Source organism: Rousettus aegyptiacus, unplaced genomic scaffold (assembly GCF_014176215.1).
Source record: "Rousettus aegyptiacus isolate mRouAeg1 unplaced genomic scaffold, mRouAeg1.p scaffold_m13_p_5, whole genome shotgun sequence".
In the NCBI taxonomy this organism is placed as follows: domain Eukaryota; kingdom Metazoa; phylum Chordata; class Mammalia; order Chiroptera; family Pteropodidae; genus Rousettus; species Rousettus aegyptiacus.
The window spans coordinates 48,795,618-48,820,767 of NW_023416308.1; the positions used below are offsets into that span (position 1 = coordinate 48,795,618).

Genomic DNA, 25,150 nt, shown 5'->3' on the forward strand with positions numbered 1-25,150 from the left:
GCATCTATTGACATATGGTTTTTGTTATTCACATTGATTTTCAAATACGAAGACAACCTGGTGTCCCTGGAACAATGCTACTTGATCACAATGTATTATCTTTTTCATATTGATGGAATTCATTTACTAATACTTGTAAGAATTTTTGCAACTCTGTTAAAGAAGGAACTTGGTCTTCAGTTTTAATTCTCATAATTTTTGATGTAAGGATAATCCTGGCCTCATAAAATAGGCCCTTCTAATACTGGCATTTGCATTTGCAGCATTGGTATTATTTCTTCCTTAGAAATAGAAGGCATTGACTCAGGATTATTTTCAGGGCTTTTTGTCTTTTTCACGCCTTGAATATGTTTGAGATGCCTATGAAACCCACTTGTCCATGTTGCTGTACATTGCAGTGATTTAAAAGAAACCTGCAAACAGCTGATTACCCTTTCCTCTCTTAAAATACTCCCAACTCTTACAAACATGGATATCTAAAGAACTGTTTAAAAAATAAGAAACATTAAGTTTAGTAGTATCAACAAAGAATTCTAAGTCTATAGAGAATATTCAAACACCAGGAAACACTAGGGGACATTTTGGGGGTAGTTTTCAACCTAAGATCTACTAACGAGTATCAGGTTTCAAAAGTGTCAATGGAAGGACATAGTTTCCTCCTAAAACTCATTTCTTGCAATACCACTCTTAAGATTTGTATAAAGTATACAATGCTTTTACTTACATGAATGACTCACTCACACCCATTAGGAGGGCTACTATTAAAAGCAAAGCGACAGAAATAGGTGTTGGCGAAGATGTGGAGAAACTGAAAACCTTGTGTACTGTTGGTGGGAATGTAAAATGGTGTAGCTGCTATGGAAAACAGTGTAGTGGTTCCTCAAAAAATTAAAAATAGAACTACCATATGATCCAGCAATTCCACTTCTGGGTATGTTCCCAAAAGAATCAAAAGCAGGGTTCTGAAGAGATATTTGTACACCTATGTTCACTGCAGCATCTAGAGCCAAAAGGGAGAAGCAACCCGAGTGTCCATCAACAGATGAATGGATAAACAAAATGTGGTACATACATATACAATGGAATATTTTCAGTCTTATAAAGGAAGGGAATTCTAACATACAACATAGATGAACCTTATGCTAGTGAAATAAAAAACCACTCATAAAAAGAAAAATACTATATGATACCACTTATAGAAAGTAGCTAGAGTAGTCAAATTCATAGATAGAAAATAGAATGATGTTGCTAAAGGCTGGATAGGAAGGGAGTATGGGAAGTTGTGGAATCGGTATAAGTCTAGGTTTGCAGAGTGAAGAGTGCTGGAGATGGGTTGCACAACAATATGCATCAACTTAATTAACACTACTGAACTGTATACTCAGAAATAGTTAAGAAGATAAACTTTATAGTGTGTATTTCGCAATTAAAAATAGTGATTCACACATTAGACGAGCTGTGAACATAAACTTATAGGATGACAAGAGCTACAAGCAAATTTATGACCATATCTCTCCTATGTTTGTCCTGGTCTAGAAAGACTGACCTTAACCTCCAACACTACATGTCAGTATTTCAAGTTCTCACCATGTCAAAGACAAAAAGTGTTCTCAGACATTCCTAATGTCCTCTGTAGGGGTGGAGAGTGGGGAAGCATAATCAGCCCTCATTGAGAACCAATTCTTTAGAATCATACACATTAGTGTAAAAAGTAACTTTTGTACATATAGCTGCACATTAAAAAGATTATGCATGCTATGCTTTATGGGAAAAGTGAATTTTTAGGGAATAATTTTCATTAATAAGATTGCCACCATACTAACTTCTGAATTTAATCTTTGTGAAAACTTTGTATTGTATTTATACAAAATTTAGAAACTAGACGAAAAGCCTGAAACTCTGAAAAGGCCTAAATTAAAAAAAAAAAAATGTGGTATGCAAACTTCACATTTAGGATATCGAGGTCTTTATATCTGTCAAATTTCTGTATATATCTTTTAAACTTTAGAAATGTCAACTAGATCACTCTCTAGGCCCAAAGAACATTCATTTGCCTTTTTGTCATGAGGTAATCAAGGAAAACTACCAGACTATTTAGACTGAGACACAGCATACCAGGCAGGCTGGTTCTGTGTAACAGCCTTCTCAGTTCACACTGCATTGTAAGTAAGTTCTCCCCTGCCCCGAAATGCCGGCTATGCCTGCCTTGCCCACTGTTGTTTTCCTAGGAACCAGCACACCACGTCTGGCACACGGAATATTCAAATATTTAAATAAGATGAATGAGTCTTAGCATGTTATTTTCTTTTAGAATTATTTATTCAAAACAGGTAATAGTACAAGAAGAATCTGGTAACCATGTAGTACAGAAATACATTCAAAAGTATTAAAATAAATCTATATGAAATTTATCATTTCATTAAGAAGTCCAAAGTTTTTCCTTTTTGTTTTTATTTGCTTTAGACTATATTTAAATTCTTAGCATTTCTAAGTACATATACTACAATGACTATGAATTTATGTACCTAATTAGGAAGATTCTTTGAGGTGTTATGACTAGCACAGAGAATGGCGGGAGGGCTATTATTTCCCTTAATCTGGATACATGTTTGGTATGTAATTTATTAGCTTTTCTAGTAGCTTCTCTACTTGGTTTCCACTGACCTTGTGAGCAACTGATTGGTGATGCCTACATTCTTTTCACCTGGAAGTTTTTCAAGTTAGATATCCCTAAACTTGTACCTTTGATTTACTACTATATTCTGGCCTTGGAGAAGTTACCTTATTTCTCCAAACTTCACTTTCTCCAGGTATTAACTGGGAAAACATGACTAATCTTGCAAGAAATGCTACACATAATACATGTTAGGTACTCAGCATATAACATTATGATTAATATTTTAGAAATCTAACCATGACTCATTGGTTCCCAATAAATTTTTATCTTAGCATTTCCAGCATTCCAGCTTGTCAAAATTTTTAAAAATCCCAATTGTGTTACCTGTGAATCAGCTATTCCTCCTAGGTTTGTTATTTACAAATTTGGTAAACTTTTCAAAGCTGTTAATAAGAATATCTGAATGGGACAGGAGCCTTATGGAACACCATTAAAGATTGAAGAGTGGATTCATGATGTCATTGAGTTCTTTGGATACATCAACAAGCAAGAATTAGTTACAAATTCATTTACCTATATTCTCATCTAATTAATCATTTCTTATTCATCCATGAAGATTTCATGGCTTTCTTGAATAAAGATATTCCAAGTTTATTACATTCCCTTGATTCACTATAGTAATAAAACTACCAATATACATTAAGTATTCATTCAGGCAGCTTATAAGCAAAAGAGACACCACGATAAGACTGTAACTTGAAATGAGAAATAAATTTAAGAATAGCTCTCCAAAAAAACCAAACTAAGAAATTTATAGTCCACAAAGTTCTGGAGATTGTTTTTGGAGGTAGGGGAAGATGGCGAGGTCAGATATGAGTGAGTTCTTGCCACTGGCCATAGGCAGAAATGCTAACCAGTCGTAAGAAATATCTTTTTACATAAACTGGTTACCTAAGGTACAAATAAGAGGAAAATTCAATTACCCATTTCTTCATCTCTGCACTGAGATGAATATTTTCTTAAGAATAAAGGAGGAATTAGATTCACCAATATACAAGTCAGTAATTTTACTTGTTTATCTGCTGACGGTATGGGGACAGAAATGCTGGATAAAATATAAGAGTATGGGGACAGAAATGCTGGATAAAATATAAGAGATGTTCTTTCAAATGCCTAGCAGAACTTACAAGAAAGTAAGGGAAAATCTTTAGGGCCAAAAATGAAGGGAACTGAAAACCAGAGAGCTAAATGTGTGAGCTGACATTCTAGCTATCCTAGCACAATCTGCCTCATTAACCTATATGGGTTTCAGTTTTAACATCTATAAAGAGACTAATAAAATGTTGGACTCGCAGAAGGTAGTGGGTAGGAATGAAATCCACCTCCCCTTATGCCCATCATGAAGGTACAAAACACAGATGCTGGCACCCTCAGAGAAAGAGGAGTCAGTAAAACTAGCATAAGGACATGATGAGGACGAGTGTCTGTCTTGGCCTTGGAGTCTTCTCTCGGTCATTTACACTACTCTTGGGGTCTAGAAACCCCACAACCAAGAAATTAACAGTGGTCCTTTGTCAGTGCTAGCCCTGGGAATATGACATAAGGAGACACAAAACTTATCTGGAAGGAATTATTATTAACCCAGGTCTCGTAAGATTCCCACAGAGAAAGCTTTGCTGAAAATAAGCTCATCTTTCAAAATTACAAAATACGTAAATAGGCAGTCTACCAAATATAAGAATCAAAAGATACAAACAAAAGAAAATTGATTTAATAGAGCTATTAGAGAAACTATAAAATAAGAATGTTTAAAGTGACTAGTGACATAAAAAAATTGAAAAGTTAAAAAACAACTAGACACTACAAATCAATAGGCAGATCTGAAGAATGAATGAGACATAGCTAGAAACTAAAAAACAATTTTTGAAAGTAGAAACCCAATGATTAATTTAAAAAGATACCTGACAACAGAGTTCATGAACCAGAAGACAGATATCACAGAAAGATTAATGGAAAAAACAGAAGGGCTTAAAAGATAGAGGACAGAATGAGTAGGATCAATATATGTCTTTTAAAAATAGTAGTCATACTAACTGGGTTTTTGAAATTTGTTCTCCATAACATGACAACTGTATGATTCAGTAACACTGCTACTGAAAATCCAAACATATTTCTTAAATGCTAATTTGTTTCCAACATTGCTTATTTTTAAGGTAGCTTTACCATGATATAGAGATGGTTACGATTTTAAAGTTTTTTCTTCCTTTTATGTATTAATATCAAATAATTTGTCATTCATATATAATAATCTCTGGGAAATAAATTTTAACTAAAAGCCATCTCAAAATTAGCAGTATCTTTATTTGTTCTAATTCATACTGAAGGAGAAACTGCCAGTGATGTTCCTGTGCTCCTGCTGCTTCCATTTTCAGCTAAAGCGTGAGTTATTGTGACTACTGAAAACGATATGAGAATGTACTTAAGAAGGAAAAACATTTAGCCTAGAATGCATGCATGCATGACAATTATTTCTAAAGTATGAGAGGTATTTCTTGAGACTGTCAAAGCATCTTTTGGTTACTGAAGCAAGTATTAAATATTAAAAAACAAACAGTAAGTAGTTCACTTAACATTAATACCTATACAAAGTACACGGGTGGGTTAAAAATGAAGGCCAAAATGTATTTTCAAAAGGCTGAATTCAAGGGTAATTCATATGCTGAATATCACACCCAAGCTTTCCATCCTGGGAAAAGTCGGCTGAGATTTTTGGGGTCCATGGCTTGTTGTATCAGCAAATTCACTTGTCCACCCACACTGAGCACAGTTCCCTCCTCCACTCCTTTCAGTTTTTCTTGCAGTCTCATCAAAACACGTTCAGCTACTTTGTTGAAACTCTGGTCAGTATCACTAATGACAAAAACACAAAGGTCTTAATGAAGTGGAACACTTTAAAGGGAGTTAGGAATAGGAAAATCTGGACAATTGAGAATAGGTCTTTCCTAAAATACTGCTCACCTGAGATTTCGTTTGCATTCTTGGTGACCTGCATTCGGAGTCGAGTGGAGCTCAGTTTCATCTTCTGGCCTCTGCTGTAAATACAAAGCTTTCAAAGGATTCATGGTCCAGTCAAAGAGAGGATCATACAGGAGGACCTAGAGAGAGAGAACGTATGTATTAGAAGAAGAATGTGTATTTTGATGATGTATATTTAGAAACAACAGATCACAATGATTAAAACAGCAGAGACCAGTCACATGGTAGTTGACTAGGAAGGAGGAGCAAACTTATTGCACACTCTTCCTGTTTCCTTGTGGAGGAAGCTATACTAGCACAATGCTCTGGCTTCAGATCCCATTCTGAATTCATCCTTCCTCCATGGTTGGGGGTGATGACAACCCTTTACTCATGTTTCCTGACTGGGTGAACCTAATCTATTAAAAGGAGATAAGCACTGGTCACTTCCTTTCCTTCTCTCTCTCCTCTTGACCAGCAGAGTCCTGGGTAAGGGCATTTGCTTTGCAGGCCCAGTTCTCCCTCAGGTGGGCTGAACCAGGGGACCGGTTAGGTTATAAGAGTTGGACAGCAATAGTAAGCCTATTTGGAACTCACTCCCAAGCCATGTTCTCCAACAGTTTTATCAGTAACGAACCTAACATTCTGATCTGTATCCTATCCCTAAGGCTCCTGCTTTATCTCTGAATTAGTTTTAATTTTGTATGGAGAAAAAAGGTTATAATCTATTGAAAGCTCATCAAAACCCAAGGTTAAGTGCTGTGGTTGGCATTTTGAGATATATATAGAGAAGAATTTGAATACTAAAATAACTGGCATGGCCAGAGTAAGTGGCTTTAAGTCTTACATTTTAATAAGTGAGGTCACAAGGAATTTTTGACCCTGGCAATTCAAAACAGCTAACTGCCTCTGGCATTTATAAGCACAGAACTTTAAAAAAAAAAAAAAAATAGGCCTTAGCAAATGCTTACCATACAGTTCTTAACGAATAAGTGAAGATTCAATTCCAGGGATGAGTGATGCTGCAGGATATTCCAGCATTAATTATAAAGTTAGAACACTTACCTGCCTTTACTGTGTTTCTCAGCAGGTCTGCGGGCTGGGACTATAATGTTCCTTTAGCATTACATGTTTAATTCCAAAATGTGAACCAGATCAGCAGCACCAAAATCTAGTCATCTGTTTATGCTCTTTTGAGTGTTCTTCAGGGCCATTAAAAACTGTGGAGGGACTGATTTTGAATATGTGTGGTTTGTCCCTAAGTTTGTGGTTCCTATGTGACTATAAGTTGAGCACTGACATGGCTTAGATTTCAGAGATCCAAACCAGTTTCATCGACAAAAGGGAAGTATATTTATTAAATCGACTAATGAAAAGGAATGAAGGCCGTGGTTATAAAGAAACTACATGGTCTTGCATTGAGTAGAGAAACAACACAATTAAATTATTTCAAACCCAAGGGCTTGTAACAGGATTTGTATTGCAAATTATGGAATCAAGGAAGAACTGGAACAACTTGAAAAATATAGTCTTAGTATCAGAACAAAAGTGGTTGAATGAAAACAATAAAGGAATAAAAACTGATTAAGCTAGAGCAAAGTTTCTTAATCTTGGCGCTACTGACATTTTGGGGCTGGGTACTTCTTTGTTGATGGAGCCATCCTGTGCACAGGATGCTTAGTGGCCTCCCTGGTCTAAATCCACTAAATGTGAATAGTATCCTTCCCCTCCAGCCCCCAAATATGACAACCGAAAATGTCTTTAGACATTGCCAACTACTGATAAATCTTGGAGGACACAATAGTCTGTTATGAAGAAGAAAGAGATCTTGAAGGCCAGAAAAGTTACATATACTGAAAGGGAAAGGGAAATGCACCCAAATCAAAGTGCTCTTAAAGAGGGATTTAGGAAGTGAGATGTTTTAATTGTTATTAGATCAGAAACAGTGACTGCAGCTCAATGAAACCTAGCATAGGAAAAGTATTGCATACAAGAGAGGAGCCTGGAATGGCAATCCACAGGATTGGGGTCCACACTGCTATTGAGAAGTGCCCTCCTAAAGCAGAAGACACAAAGTCCACAGTAAGCTCAACTGGGAAACTACTCTTGAAGACTGGGACAATCACATCAAATGATTTCAGGAAATTTGGACAGAGGCAAGATTGGGTTGATAGGTGTAAAATACACAAAGCATTAGAGGGTGAGCTTTAAGTGACACAATTATTGTAGGTAGAGATGCAAATCATTTCTCAGGCTCAAAACCCTCCACAGTTTCCATCTCACTCAGTAAAATCAAAAGTCCTTATGATGGTGTAAGACCTCTAAGTGAGCTGGCCACTGTTACTTCTCTAATTTGATATCCTACCACTATTTAAAGAATGAGGTTTATGAACAATTTGGCATTTAACTAACAAAACTTTTGAGGTCTTGAAGGAAGGAATTCCATTGGGGTATTAAGAGAAATCAATAAGTTATCTCCTTTTCCCCTCCCCAGGTTCAGAACCATTTAGTCAGACGGATGGAGATCAGGGTCAGCATTAGCAGCGGAGGAACGTGGCTGAGGAGCGAGGGCCAGACTGGCCTGCTGCTGGTGCTCCCTCAGTGTCTCTCTGCTGTCTTAACCTTGGGACAGCCTACCGAGTCAGGGTTTGGGCCTGTGGAGCATACACACTTCATCGGGCTCTTCCAGAAAGTGTTAACTCAGGATAAAGCTGCTCAAGGAACCCTCAAATCTACCTAGACACAAAAAAATCCTTCTTACTGATACTGAGCAGAGTAAAATACAGGTGAGTATGTTAAACTTCTTTGGATATTAAATTAATTTGAAAAGTTTGAATTTTTTTGTCTTAAATGCAAAAGGGCAAAAACTTGGTTCTTACTGCAGAACCAATGGCAAACTAATAAATACCATATATGAACATAATTTGAAAGGGGAAAAAGAAAAAGGAATGCATTTTCATTCAGACTTAGGACAGCATAGCATTGTATTTAAATTTATCAACATCCTACTGGGACCTATTTCAGGACCCCCTTTGTAGCAAAAATCTGTAGTCTGCCGTCAGCAGCCTAAGGATCTATAGGGAGACATCTGATTTATAATGGTGACAAGGGACCACTCTAACAGTCTTAATTTCACCCTCCCTGGGATAGGCCCACTCTTGTTGATGACAGGCTTAATGGTTAATTCCAGTGAATTATGACAGAGATTCTCCTCCCTGGCTGCATAGTAGGAGAGTTTTCAAAAAATATAAATGTTCCTGCCCCATCCCTACAAGTTTGGTTTGAATTTGGTCAGCAACAATATTTTTTAAAGCAGTACAGGTGTTAATAACATGCAGCTAGATCCAGCACATCAGGTTAGAGGAACAAAAGCTGAAGAATGCAAGGGAGGCATGCCTACACACTAACCTACCTTGTTTCCCTGTGGAGGAAATACTCTTCATCTCTTACCCACAGACCCTGTACGGGGGCCAGGGGCGGGTGACTGGCCACCTCAGGTACTATTCTCATTGGGCAGAGCTAAGGTCCCAAGTCCTGGAAATCTGCTTGACTTCCTTCCCTTTCTGCCCTGTTCAACAGGAGGAAGTGAGCCTGATGAAGTGTGTATGCTCCACAGGCCCAAACCCCGACTCGGTAGGCTGTCCCAAGGTTAAGACAGCAGAGAGACACTGAGGGAGCACCAGCAGCAGGCCAGTCTGGCCCTCGCTCCTCAGCCACGTTCCTCCACTACTAATGCTGACCCTGATCACCATCTGTCTGACTAAATGGTTCTGAACCTGGGGAGGGGAAAAGGAGATAACTTATTGATTTGTCTTAATACCGTAATGGAATCTACTTTGAACACAATTAATACAGGATATCTAAGATGTAAAAGTGTTAATTTATGTATTAGAGATCACTTATTATGCTGTAACATTATAAGAAACTTGGGGGGACTAGGGGCATTTCAAAACCAGTCTTTACTGATGTGTGCAAACTCCTGCCCTCCTGCTGCCCAGGATCATTTTAACCAAATGAAGCACTGATCTTCAAATCAGTGACTTCCTAACGAGACACAGAAAAAAAGATTTCTTTATAATATACTTTACCTCTACAATGGTTAACAGGGTTTCCTGAGAGTTTCTCATAACCTCCATGGTTTTCTCACAGCATCTACAAACACAATAGGGATTTTGTTACACACTAACATTTTCAACATATCTCTATATATCTACTATCTATCTATCTATCTATCTATCTATCTATCTATCTATCTATCTATCTATCTAATCTATCATCTATTTATATTCATGTATAGTATGCTGAGACTGTCCTTAATAATAAATCCAAAATTAGTATCTCAAAGAGCATAGTATTGGGCAGAGTAGGCTTTTAGTAGATGTTTCTGAAATGAATGCAAATATGTACGTAAATGGAACAGAACACAGAACCCAGAAATAAACCCTTATATGGTCACTTTACAACAAGGAGGCAAGAATATACGATGGGGAATGACAGCCTCTTCAATAAAAGGTGTTGGGAAAACTGGACAGATATATGCAAAAAACAAAACAAAACAAAACAAAAAAACTAGACAACGTGCTTACACCATATACAAAAATAAACTCAAATGGATTAAAAGACTTAAAGGTAAGACCTAAAACCATAAAACTCTTAGAAGAAAAAAAAGGCATTTGACTCTTTGACATCAGTCTTAGCAATAGATTTTTTTGAATGTTATCTCCCTAGGAAACAGCAACAAAATCTGTTAGACCTACAGGGTATTATCCTAGTGAAATAAGTCATACAGAAAAAGACAAATACTGTATAATTTCACTTATATGCAGAATTAAAAAAAAAAAAATGAACAAACAAAACAGAACAGGCTCATAGATACAGAGAACAAATTGATGGTTGCCAGAGGGAGAGGAATAGAGGGATGGGTGAAAAAGGTGATGGGGATTAAGAGGTACAAGCTTCTGGTTATAACATAAATAAGTCACAGGGATATAATGTACAGCACAGGGAACACAGTCAATAAAGGGAACATAGTCAATAATATTATAATCTTTGTATGGTGACCTATGGCTACTAGATCACACAGTAAGGCATATAAAGATCAAAAGCCTATGTTGTATACCTGAAACTAACATAACCTGGTATGTCAATGATACTTTAATTTTAAAAACTGTGAATATAAGCTTAGCATTTATTAAGAAATAACACAATACAATAAAATATTTCTTTCAATCATTAATTACTACAGTATTAGTTTACTTTGACTAGAACCTGTCCCATTAAAAGCTGAGTATATAGTTTTCCTGATGTTGGAAGACTACAGGGAACTGCAGAGTTCTTTTAGCAGGCACTGGCACTGGATCCTAAGTACCTTTAGGACAGTTTATATGCCCAACAATGAGCGCACAAAGGAGTTCCGAGCAGTAAACTGAACGAGCTAGCTAGCACAGGGGCATTAAAGTTAAAGAAAGGCTGTTTCCAGAGGAGGTTGGGAAGGACAGTATGTATGTTATATTGGGTGAGGTCCCAGGGGATCTGAAAGAAGGGGAAACTATTACTATTTTTACCCAAGGTCTTTTCCTTAGTGCTGGCAAAGCACTATTCTATTAAATTCTATAATCTATAGAAATCAATAATCCAAATAATTTTGACACCAAAAATCATCTGCTCTACCTTAGCTTATTATCACTTACCTTCTGAAAACACCTTCAACACCAGTAATACCCATACCATCCACAATATCTCTGGTGAGTCTAAAAGGAACTGTTTCAGGAGTAGGAAGGATTTTACCCTGTTCAAAAGCAACTCCTAAAGTAAAAAACACAAGAAGGTTAGGAGGTCCCATAGCTGACTTTACCTCCCAACTGGCACATGAACTTTATAGAGGTATCAAATAATCTGTCACCTATATCCTATCAGTAGTTTATTCTATTTATTCTATTTCTGCCCCGCCTGCCTTCCTTATCTCCACCATAGTCAAGGGGATCTACCTCAAATTAAAAAAAATAACTACTTCTTGACAGAGAGGAATCTAGATTAAAGCTTGACTTTTATAAATGAAGTAGTTACGGGTAGAATTTAAAATCCAGAAGATGTATACATGTATCAATTTATTTAAATATACATATATTATAATTTTTATATATTTAAATTTTAAGTAAAAATTTTTGAAATAATTATAGATTTCATATGCAGTTAATCAAATATAAAGCACAAAAATCCTTCCATATAACTTATATTCATTTTCCCCCAACAGTAACATCTTGTAAAACTATAGTACAACATCACAATCAGGATATTGACATTGATACAGTTAAGACACAGAAAATATCCATTGCAACAAGTATCCCTCATGCTGCCTGTTTATAGCTACACCTACTTTCCTCCCATGGCCTACCTCTGCCCCTCGTTCTTCCTGCAATCACTAATTTGTTCTCCATTTTTATAATTTTATCATTTCAAGTATGTTATATAATGAAACCAAACAGTATGCAGCCTTTGGAATTAGCTTTTTTCACCTAACATAATTCTCTGGAGAATCATCCAAATTGTTGTGTATATCAGTACTTTGTTTCTCCGTATTGTTAAGTAGTGCTCCACGGTGTGGATATAAGTTTGTTTTTGCCCATTTAAAGGACATCTGGACTGTTTCCAGTTGGGAGCTATTACGAATACAACTACTATAAACATTTGTGGTACAGGAGATCATCTTTTTGTGTGCTTATTTGATGAAATATCTGCTTATGCCTTTTGCCCATTTAATAACTGGATTGTTTCTGTTCCTTTTTGTTGTTGTTGAGTTTTGAGAGTTCTTATGGACTGTGCTTTTGGTGTCAAGTCTAAGAACTCTTTGTCAAACCCTAGCTGAAGATTTTCTCATGTTTTTTTTTTTCCCTCTGTTGTTCAGATTTAGTAATTTCTACTGTTCTTTATGTTCACTAATTCTTTCTCCTGTCCTCTCATTCTGTTATTAAGCCTATGCACTGAGTTTTTAAATTTTAATTATTGTGTTTTCCTATTCTAAAATTTTCATCTGGTTCTCTTTTATATCTTCTATTTCTATGCTGAGACTATTTCTGTGCTGAGACCTAACTATATTTTCACTTGCTTCAAGCATGTTTGTAATTGCTCCTTGAAGCATTTTTATGATGGTTGCTTTAAAATCTTTGTCAGATAATTCTAACATCTTTATCAGCTCAGTGTTGACACCCAGCAATTGTTTTTCATTCAAACTGAAATTTTCTTTATTGACAAATGATTTTCGATTAAAGAGAATCTCTTAAATATATGTTGTGAGACTCTGGATCTTATTTAAACTCCTGCTGCTTTGAGAGTTGCAGCAGGAGTTTAGTGAAGCTGTGCCAGCTGCAGGCCAAGCCCTTAACTTCCACTTCCTTTCTCTTAGGGCCCTGAAATGGGCTCTAAGTCCAGGTTACTCTGCTGGACAGAAAGGCCACATGGAGGAGCACTGAAGCATTAAACATGTAAGTGAAAAAGCTATCTCAGACTCTGGCACAGCTCAGTCTTAGGATGACTCTAGCCCCAGCTGCTGACTGCAACTGCACGAAAGATCCTAAGTGATAATTTCCCAGCTGACTATGAAAGATAATAATTGTAGTTTTAAGCTACTAAATTTAGGGGTGGTTTGTTATGCAGCAACAGATAACCAAAGAGACACACAGAAGTGTACAAATCATCTAGCCATCCAAGTGTATGGCTAAAAGATTTTGTGAAGTGAACAAACCATGTAACCAGCACTACAAAAGCTCTTCACCTCTCTACCAACCAGTAACCACCAACTTTTCAAAGGGTCACTGCTCAAGTCATTGAATGATATAAACTACTGTCATAGAAAACAATATAGGAGTAGAGATAGAATAGTCACTAAATTCTGGTAATTAAAGATTGGTTCAGCAGCAAAGAATTCATGGAAAATTTATTTCAGTAGATTTCTGACCTGTTAAAGGCCCTGAGTACTTGTACAGGAAGGGTAAATGAGACTTTTTCTACAATACAACACTGTACAATTCTCAGGATTTGCATTTTTTTTTTTTTTGGATTTTTTGACTTCTAACACTGTAGATTAATTTTACCAGGTTCTGTATTTTATATAAATGGAATTATACAGTATGTACTTCCATACTGTATGTGGATTTTTTCACTTAGCATTATATTTGAGTCTTCCATGTTGTGGATGGTTATAATTCATTCAATCTCATTGTTATATAGTATTCCATTTTATGAAAACACTATAATTATTCATCCGTTCTATTTATGATGGGTGTTTGAGCTATTATGAAAAGCACTGCTATGAACATTCTTATACACGTGTGCATTTCTACTGCAGTGAAACTGCTGGGTCATAAGATATGCACAAGCTCAGCTTTAGAAGATAATGCTAAACAGTATTCCATGGTTGTATCAATTATCCTTCTCATTTTTGGATACTTTTAACATGGCTTGGACAGAAGTTGGCATACTCCTATCTCTATTCTGCAGTTTCCAGACCACTGCCTTTTCATTCTTATGCAAAATCTCACTCCTCTACTGAGGTTCCTACCTTCTGGCTCTAGTGGCCCCATTCATCCTCATTATTATACTCCAACCTCTAAGACTTTCTCTTCAATTCACTGAATGTTGCTATGGACCTAGCTCACAAACTTCCATTCTGTGCCAACTCTGGAATTCATTCTGGGGAAAATCATATAAAATCCTTGATCTTCCTTGTTCTAATGAAATTCAATTTACTCTCAATTTACTCAAGTCATTTATATGGATTATACTGTAGAATTTATAATTTCCTGAAACTGTACCTTCTTAGAAATCTTAAATTCTACATTTTTAATAAAAACCTCTTCTTCTACACACTTATATTAAATAGTTGTCAAACTCATTGAGATTTCTAGTCTATTTGCCTCTCTTCCCTACTCAGCTTAGAAAACAGACTGCAAGGCTGATCACTCCCTTGCCTCTCCACCTACCATTTCAAACTAAAATCCCGAGATGTTGAGGACTACTGGAAGAAATCGTGTGATGACACTATTGGCCCCAGTATAAATTTGGGATTATCACCTTAGGAAAGTGACCCTTAAACTGCTTAGCATGTCTTTTACTTGTCCCTTTCTATGACTCTTGGTCTCATTGCTATGGTATCTGTTTTAGAATTTTATTGTTCTATTTTTAAGACCAGTTATCATCTCTGCAATTCTTAGCAAATAAACATGCTTTCTATTTCTCAGAAAAAGAACAGAACAGCAATTATAATTTCCTTCAAATTCTTTCCCCTCTAACTTTAGATTTTCCTACTAGCACTCATCCTTTATTCTTCTCTGAGTGGAAAAGCTGACATACCTCTAATGTAAAGCCAACTCTACCCCTCACATACTTTATAATTCCCCTTGCTATTTTTAATTACCTTTGTCTCTTTCCTGTATATTATCAATATCTAACATGTTCATGCCTCTCATATTAAACATTCAAAACAAACAAAAAAGGCAAACATGTATCTCTCATCTTCTCATGTCTGTAGCATATTTCTCTATCCTTCCCTTCACTTTTAAACTTCTTGAAGAACAATTCCACATTCTTAGTCTATATATCTTTAATTTCCATTCAGCCCTTGCCTTTTCACAGTCTCACTTCATCCACTCTATCTAAAGGTTACTTCCTAGACCTCTAAGATTGATTAATTGTTAAATTCAAAGGCCTATTTTCAGCAATCATCTTATTTGACCTTTCTGTATAAGATACTACTAAGCACTTCTTCATGAAAATTTTTCCTCCCTTGGTTTCCGAGGCATCTCCACCTTTTCGTTTCCATGACTTCTTGGTTATTCCTATTCTGACTCAGCCTTTTCAATGCTGGCATTCCTCATGATTCTACCCTTAGTCCTCTTTATCCAGGCTGATGTATAACATCAGAAACTCTTCTAGTCCAATGACTTCAACTGAAATCTATTTGCTGAAAATTCTACATCTCTATCATTTTGCTCTCCTATGTATTAAATTGCTTACTTCACGTGGAAATCCCATGAATACCTCAAAACAATGTGCAAAACTAAACTCACAGCTTTTTTATTCTTTACAAAACCTGTATTCCTTAGTTAGAAACTTCAGTTTGGTCTCCCACTAATTCCACATCTACTATCACTGATGCAGTTTACTACAAAAATGTCCCCCAAATCCAGTGCCTGGTCTTTACAACCATAGTCCAAATCTTCAACCTTGCTTGTCTAAACTATTTTAATATCCATTAACCTGTTTTCCTGCTGCCACTACTGCTCCCAAATTAATTTCCAATAATCAAATGTAATCTTGCTTATTTAAGTCTTACTTAAATATATCTTCATTTATTTTCCATCGATTACCAGTTTAAAGTTGAAACTCCTTAGCCTGGCTTTTCAGTCTAATGACAATCTATCCGTCAAGCCACTCAACTACAAGCAAACTTCACTCTAGCCACACCGAAGGTCTCCCCATTCCTACAACCTGCTTCATTAGCCCTCCTTTCACATCTGCTTTATCTTCTGTCTGGATTATACATCCTAGCTTAAATGTCACTTCTAGTAAATTTCACTCATTATCCCAGGCAGAATATTTTCTTCTTAAAATAATATTTATTGCTTTGATTATCTATCTCCCTATTACTTGATTATCCTGGTAAGCAAACAACATTTCTAGATGACCAAGTATTTATTAAACAGAATAAAAATACATGTTTGATTACTTACCTAAATCTATATGTACAAGTTCTGCTGACTGTTCATTTATCAAGATATTCTGTACATGTCTATCACCAAGTCCAAGTATGTAACCAACTGGAAAAAAACAACCTGAAATCACTGATATCATCTATTTCTGTAACACATTTAGCCATAATTTCAACTAATATCACTGACTCTGTATAATTTTTAAGTAGCTCAGGTTTTTTAGCCAACTTAAAGGAAATTATGTACCTCACTGGCCATTTTGAGTTTAAGTCAAATCATGCTAGCTATTTTCATTTATACTGAATTTTACAAATGCTAGATGATTTGTTAAAAGGTTTTCCCTTTGCTAATAAAAACACATTTAAAAAATATTAGTAATTCAAAAATTGGTGTGGTTAAAGTTGAGACCATTATTTACCAGGGCCAAGGCAAAGCATTATATACAGTCAAATATATACTGAGTATACTTTTAAATTGAGAAGCCGAGGAGTAGATTCTTCATTCTTCAGTGAAACTTTTTTTCTGCTTGATGAATTATATTTAATACAAATTAATCATTAATTCATTTCATCAGGTATACAGCCAGAAAAAACTGCATTTCCATTTTTAAGACAGAGGATAACAAGCCTTAAAATGCTTTTAACCTAATGACATACACTATACGTGGTGTTACAGAAAAGACACTGAATGCTTGAGTGCCTGGTGAGCTCTGTCATTAAGTGGGCTTGCTTTCTTGTTTATAAACTAAATTAGTTGAATAGGATTACTGATTCTCAATATAGAAAAAAAGAAAGGATTTCATAACTACCTAAAACTTTTCCAAAATATACATGCCCTTGCCTTCTTGGGGATATGTAAATGATTGAGGAGGTAGTCTTTAGTTAAAAACTAATAAATTAAAATAGCTTTGATGTTCTTGCTTCTCATACTCTAGGATTTTGTTAATTGACCTATCTAGTCTAAACTCTTAGAAATTAAAAAAAAAGTCAAAATATATGTTGTACACTGAATAAACATATCATTATTTCTATTCCAAAAACAAAATTCTATTAAACAGAATCAATCACTGGGTGATAATATCATGGTATTATAGAGGTTCTATGCAAAAGAACAACAATAATTAAAGGAAATAACTTAAATGGAGTCATCATGGTTTTATTTTTCAACGAAAATCTTAGAAAACAATATAGTGAATTCAGAAAAAGAAAAATAAGCTACATTCACTATTAAAGAAAAAAGAATAACCAGTCTTAGTGCCCTACGTTGAGGTAGGAGAACTCTCTCCTGTACAAGCTAAGAAGAGCTACAATTAGAAGCTCAGAATCACGATGAACAAGAAATTCAATGATCTAATGATAACATGGTTTGGCAAAGACCACCATCAACACCATTTTCCCCTTCAATTGAAAATGTAGGAAGTGCCGAGTCTACTAAAATGTGTAAGAAGGTTACCAATAGAAGAAGTAGCCACACTGCGAGTATAGGCCAATCGTTTCTCAAACCAAACAGCTGGGTCCAAGAATTTTTCCATGCAGAAGTAACGGAAAACTGGTTGAAAATTCTTGCAAATATCCATGAAGGTTTTATATTTCTCTTCATAAGACTTCTTTTGCACAGCCTTTAAATAGATCAAATACAAAATTATTTTCTCAATATTGTGTTCAACTAATTAAGTTTACTAAGAATTTCTATATGGAAACTAGTATGATACATATAGAAGAAATAAAAAGATAAACACGATTTTATCTTTACCCATAAGAAGTTAACAGTTTGGTAAGGGAAGCAATTAATAACAAGTTATAATCCACTTTAGAGTTTTCATGTTAATATTAATGGAAAGAGGTACACCAACAGTGACTTATTTTTTTTTAAGTAAATTCTAATTTGAATGATCCTGTAATCTATGTGGAAGTAAACACGAAAATTCCAAAGGCAGCTCCAGATAATCTTAGGTGGTATCACAACAAAAGAAGTGTGAAAGGAAAGAGAGAAAAGAAGGAAAAATGGAAGAATCACTGACAGATGGCAAAGTAGTTGACATGTCTCAGATCTGCCCTCTAACATCTTCTCACTATACAGAATAATAATACTTCATGGAAGTAAAGCTTGTCTACTTCAGTGGGCTCAACTCTCAGCTATTAATGTACTGATGACTTCCAAATCTGTATCTTTGGCCCAGATATCTTTATTAAGTTCCATTGTGATGTGCTTCTTCAACTGCCCCCTCAACATCTTCATTTGGATCACTTCCAAATTCAAACTAATCTACCTTCTCATCTTTGGCAAACCTCAACCACTTCTTATTTTTTGATACTGTAAATAGTCTCTTCATCCACCCCATCACCCTAACCAGAAAACTAGGTGCCACCGATAACACTTTTACCAACCTCACTTCTAATCAGCAGCCAAATCCTATCAGTTCTGCCTCCTTAATATTTCTCAATGTACCCCCTATTCTCCATTCCTATTAAAAATTAATGAAAATTAATTAAAATTAGTTCAGATCCATCTTACACCTCTCATTGGCTTTCTCGAAAATATAACACACAGTGCTATCAGTTATTTTTCTAAACTGCAATTCTAATATTAATATTCTTCTCAAGGGTTCTCCATTGCCTATAAAAGTACAAACTTAGCATTTCATTAAACAATTCTCCATTTTTTCAATGACTACTGTTCCAAACACCTATCTACTGTTACTCAAAGACCAAACCTATGCTGTCTTTAACTGCCTGTTCATGCCTCTTTCTCTTTGCTTGTATCTCCTTCTGCTAGGCAAATTCATTTACAAAACTCAAATCCAACATCATTTCCTCTGTGAAGCCTCCCTTGAATTTGATTCTCTCCACTCACCTCTCTCCCAGGTAAAACTAACCATTTCCTCCTCTGTGCCTACACTGTACCCTCTTCAGCCATCCATCACAATGCCTATAGTACTTTACCACACATTTTAAAAATACATAATAGAAAGCCTATAGTACTTTACCACATTTTTAAAATATCACAATGCCTATAGTACTTTACAATGCCTATAGTACTTTACCATACATTTTTAAAATATATAATAAAAAACACAATAAGAGCACAAGTAAATGGATTTTAGAGCTTGACAGACAAGGTTCAAATCCTTGCTCCACCATTTATTAGTTTATTGACCCTGGGCAAGTGAAATTCTCTAAATTTCTTCTCATCTTACAATGGGATAAGTATGAAGATGATTAGTAGTAACATTTCTGAAGTTTCAGTATAGTACTTAGTAGAGAGCAGGTATTCAATAAATATTGATTGGGTGAATGTCTGACCAATTGTCAAATGTCTCAAAAGGTCTCTGTATTAGTTTCATAGAAAAATTATTTCATAATGTTTTTTTGTTAGTATTTTGTTTGTTTTGTTAAGAATTAGCTTACCCCAAACTGGAAGCAAATTAGCATACACTGAAAACTGTTAAATTTCTCATTAAGGGTTGACACTACATAGTTTAAAAACCTTTTTTCACTTACACACTTTCATTCTGGTGAGCTCCCTTTCTTTTTTTAGTATTGTTAATTACCTGATGAAATTAAAACTTTTTATATTCTATATTTGATAACTGTCAGCTTTAAAGCTATTAAATATCTTGCAATAACATACTTTTGAGTATCACTTACCATCATTTTACTTTGACATTGATAGGCACTGAAATCCTTTGGCCTGTATCTTTTATGGGCACCATTCTCATTGTTAACAAGAAATTCACCAATAGGGACAGTTCCTGTGCACCATTCAAGAACACCACTTCGCTGAGAAAGGGGAACCACCTGAAATTACAGATTAAGTACCTTTTGATTATGGAAGGGCATTAAAGCATGTGACAATCCATTCAGCTATCAGAGTCAGACAGAAGCATTTTTCCAAGTTGTGCATAGGAGACAGAATTCATTGGAAGCAGGCAACCAAAAATACAGTTAAGCTCAGAGTAAGATTTTCTAGGCTGCTGCTTAGATTTCTGGGCACCTGCTCATCTATCTCTCTCGGTCTCTATGATTCCCTGAGAGGTCAATCCTGTTGATATGCTTCATCATCCGTGCCTGAACTGTACTTAGCTTGTTCCATTTGGAAGATGAATTAACCATGCTTTCCTTATATTTTTAATGTCAAACAAATCTGAAGAATTTTACTTTGGAAAATATTGAATGTAGTCTCAATTTCAATATACCTTAATAATTATAAGTAGATGTACTTTTACTTTATAGTCTTATTAGTTTCACCAAGAAGAAATGTATTCCTAAACATAAAATCTTTACTGGGAAGATTAAAAATTATGACATATTATAAACATACATTAAGTGTAGAAAACGATATAAACAAACACCCTTTTACTCACTAAACAGCTTTACTGAATCTGAGATTTTCTCATATTTGCTGGGAATGGGAGGACACACCCTTTGTAACCCCCATGTCCCTCTCCAAGATGGCACGCCAGATGCTTCATCAAGATGACTGCTAACCTGCTTATCACGTTCATGTATTTTTGGTGTATTTTTATTTCAAAGCTACATAACCATAAATTTTTGTAGGTTTTAAATAAAGAATATTATACTATATGTGTCTGCAATTTGATTTTTTTCCTCACCAACACTATTTTACCTTTAGCTGTGTTAGCACATTTAAATCATTTAACAACTGTATAAATATACCACGATTATCTAATTTATCTAATCCATATATTAATTTACACTGTTTCTGGATCTGTCTCAAACACTACTGTAATGAACTAGTCTACCGGTGAATATAGTTTAGTTTCTCTACAATAAATACATAGGAACTGAACAGCTGCATTATAGGGGATGTACATTTTCAACTTAACTAGATTTCCAAATCACTACCCAAAGTGGTTATACCAATTTATATACCCACCAGCAGAGTTTATTCCATAACCTTCCCAACACATAGCATGTCTTTTAGATTTTCCCAATCTGAGAGGTGTGTAATAGTAACTCGTTGTGATTTTCATTTGTATTTTCCAGATTCCCAGAAAGGCTGAGTATAATTTGATAGGCTTAATTAGTCATTTGAATATTTTCTTCTTATGAATTTCCTGTTTGTATTTTTTACCTTTTTTCCTACTCAAATGTTGAACTGTTTTCTGTTTTGTGTCTTAGGAGGCCTTTCATTAATTTTTAACTATATTTGTTGAGAGTCTGTCTATTCTGTGTCATACATGATTGCCAAGGCACTGAAAAGAGAGTGGCAAACAAGATGAAGACCATGTCTTCATAAAGCTTCATTCTAGTGAGGTAATGTAAACACTAATAACACTTAATGATGTCAGATAATAAATATAATAGAATGAAAAATATGTTTTTTTAAAAAAAGAGAAAGTGATTGAGGTGAGAGAAGGCCTCTCTAAGGGGGTGACAGTGGAGCACAAATCTGAACGAAGGGAGTAATTCACGCAAAGATTTGAGGGATGGGCATTCTAAGAAATGGAAAGTAAAAAAGCCCTGAGGTGAAACAAAATTGATGTATCTGAGCTATAACAAGAAGATCCTCTGTGTCAAGTAAAGGTGACTCATCCGTCACAAGGAGAAAGTGAGAAATAAAGGAAGAGTGGTAGGTCAGGTTGGAGAGAAAACAGCAAAGGGCAAATCACTTTCACTAAGGGATACTGTGAAGCCATCTGGGGTTTTGAACAGAAAAGTGACATTCTCTTAGACTTTTTTAAAAGAACCGTTTTAACTGTTGAGTAGAACTAGCTTTGGGGAGCCAAGAAAGGAAGTAAGGGTTCACTTGCCATTTGGAGTAGAGTGATAATGGCAGAGGTGGTAAAAAGTGACTTGACTAAAAGCAGACCAATAAGGACTTGCTGATGGAATTGATGTGAGAATTACGAGAGAGAGAGGTTTAAAATGAAACCCAATATTTGGTAATATTTAGGAATTACAGTTAATTGTTTTAGGAGTGACACCAGTATTATGGTCATTTTTTTTAAGAGTTGTTATTTATAGAACTACACATCGAAATGCTTGCAGGTGAAATAATATGATATCTTGCTTCAAAGTAATATTGGAAGGAAGGAAATGGGTGGAAATAGAAATGAAACAAACTTGTCCTTGAGCTGATAACTGTTGAAGCTGGGTGATGGGTACCAGGGGTTCTATTATATAATTCAATTTACTTTTGTATATGTCTGAAATTTTCCATAGTAATAAATGTAAAAAGAAAATAAGTCCTCCAGGTTTTGGTCTGAGCAGCTAGATGAAGGAAGGTGGTGCTGTTTGCTGAGATGGGGAAGAGCAGATTATTTTTGGTCTAGGGGTTTTTGGAGGTAGAGGTGATAAAACAAGAGCTCTACTTTAAACCTGTTGAGCTTGAGACATCTCTTAGAGCTCTACATAACTGACTAACCTCATCAGGAATCAGCATTTCCAAAAGGTTGTATCTGAGCTACAAGTTATCTTTTACAGACTAACCAAGGGAAAAATTAGTTTTATTATAAGCAGAGAAGGTGTCCAAAGAGCAAAAGGACCAAGACTACTGATCCACAATCTAAAATGTAAATTTTTCTAATGATTTTCAGGACCTCTTCAGGCTGGGCCTGTTCCTGTGATACTACATACCCTAAGGGCACTGTCTCTAACAATGCACTTAACACTTTTCATTATAATTGTGTTTATGAGTCTACTTCCCCTTGTGAGCTCCTTAAGGACTAGGGCTATGTTTTAGTACTTTTATAACCCCAGTATCTAGTGTATCACCCAACATAATACTTGCTGTTCTGTTTACTTAGTGAGAATGGAGTTTTGGTAGAGAAAAACTAGGCAAGACACACTGATTCTGATTTTTAGTGCTATGATTATCTGCACATACAGTAAGAACTTGGTCTTCCTGCATCTTCATCTTATTCTCTCTGACAAGAGATACCTGGTGCACTGCAATATATAAGTCTCTCCTTTTGACACTTGAGATTTGGGTACCAAGAGCTAGTTCCAGGTAGTCAGTGAACCCTCTTGCTGACACGATGATCACAGAAGGTCTGAATGCCAGAATTGGGAACGACTCCACAGAAGGTCTGGACTAGGTAGACTGCTTCCTATATATAGTACAGTACCTCCAGAAACCTTAACTAAAAAACCCAAGAACTAGCTCACTATATTGATGACATAATTTTCACATTCTTGGAACAACCTCAAAATAACAGATCTATTGGCCTAGTTCTGAAATTCTAAGCAATAAAGTCAAACCTAAACTCTCATGCTAAGAGGTCATACTTTAATATTCAGATAGCTGTATAACATTAATAATGCAATTATTAAATTGGTAAAACATTTCTGTGCAAAACTTAAATATTAAAAAAGTCATAAGGTAGATGTGGAAGTTTAGTAATTTCTGCCTTCAAACTATTCTAGGTCAAGGAATTCTCTCATGCTTTAGAGTAAGGAACTCTGGAGGCTCAACTGTGTATCTGCATGAAAATCTCAGATGCTTTCTGAGAGAATCAGGAGGTACTACTAAGGGCCCACATTTTTTGTGACCTGTTGTAACCCACTGTAACTTCAGTCATCGTCTTTGTATCTAAAAGCTTGGTATTTAGAACATAAAAATTTTCTTTCATTCATATTACAGAATATCTGCCTTTAGTAATCACTAAAGTATCGGCCAGATAGGAGACAGCTATTAGCTCATCAACTCTGTACAACAAGGAAACTAGATCAATAGCAAAGTAACTACACTAGCAGGTCTCAAAGTGTGCACAGCTGCATCAGCATCACTTGGTATTTTGTTAGAAATGCATGTTCTCAAGCCCCTTCCTAGAATTAGAAATTCTGAAAATAGGGCTCAGCAATTTGTTTTTTAATAATCCCTCCAAATAATTATGATGCTTGCCAAGTTCGAGTAACACTGATCTAAGTTTAACTTCCGTTTAGCATTCATTGAGAACTAGTTTTTTTTTTTTTTTTTAACTGCTAATGGGAAGAATCAATTATATTAGTTAATATCCTATAAAAGTTAATGTAGCAAATTTCTCACAAACTTGAAGGCTAAAAGGGTGCTTTTCTTAATAATATACTTTCCCGTCTCTACCCTGCCCAACTAAATGATTTTTATATTTGTTTCAAAATTACTAACAAATAATGATCTAATCCTCAGCCCTGCTCCCCTATTTGGGATTTTAAGTTGAACAATTACTTTTATAATAACAAATGTGCATTGTGAAGAATTTAAAATATATAAAAGAGTAGGTAGTACCCATAATCCCATCATATTCAGAGAAGACAGCATTTTTAGGCTTATTCAAGAACTTTTTATAAGTCATAGTTATATATTGATTTCTTATAAATTGTTTACATAAACATCTGTTTTAAGGGTACTTATTCTGTCTTATCTATTACACCACAAATCATGCCATTTTCATCACTAAAACTTTACCATTTGATTAAGTATGACTGAATAAAGCCTATTCTCACCTACTACTTTTATCAAAGACATTTTAGTCTTTCTCAACAATATATTTTTCAAGATAAACTTTTAAATCATTTTTTCAAGTTATAAAAATTTTGATTGGAATTTCATTGTCTATGCATTAATTTGAAATGAGCTGACATTTTTCAGTGTCTTCCCATTTAAGATGGTATCTTTCTCTTATCCTAGTTTTCCTTTTCTTGCATATTTTTAAAATATTTTTTCATGTAGTCTATACTTTTTATTACTGTGAAAGGGACTTTTTTCAATTATATTTTTAAACTAGTCTTAGTTGAAGGTTAAAATAACTCTAAGTCAAGCAGCGTTAATTACTAGAGAAAATAAATACCTGTTGGTATGTACCATTTCA

General features: G+C 35.2%; 1 protein-coding gene across 8 annotated transcripts in view; it reads right to left on the reverse strand.

Moving 5' to 3' along the window:
- Nucleotides 1-2,297: 2,297 nt before the first annotated feature.
- The window catches only part of ATM (ATM serine/threonine kinase), a 119,210-nt gene continuing 96,357 nt past the window's right edge, over nucleotides 2,298-25,150 (reverse strand). For all 8 annotated transcript variants that reach the window (XM_016160559.2, XM_036220209.1, XM_036220208.1 and 5 more), the window contains 7 exons: nucleotides 19,986-20,135; nucleotides 17,791-17,956; nucleotides 16,360-16,446; nucleotides 11,323-11,437; nucleotides 9,721-9,784; nucleotides 5,636-5,772; nucleotides 2,298-5,527 (listed from right to left, as the gene is read on the reverse strand). In XM_016160559.2, the coding sequence (XP_016016045.1) occupies nucleotides 5,344-5,527; nucleotides 5,636-5,772; nucleotides 9,721-9,784; nucleotides 11,323-11,437; nucleotides 16,360-16,446; nucleotides 17,791-17,956; nucleotides 19,986-20,135 (903 nt within the window). In that variant the 3' untranslated portion in view covers nucleotides 2,298-5,343. The remainder of the gene's footprint in view (nucleotides 5,528-5,635; nucleotides 5,773-9,720; nucleotides 9,785-11,322; nucleotides 11,438-16,359; nucleotides 16,447-17,790; nucleotides 17,957-19,985; nucleotides 20,136-25,150) is intronic.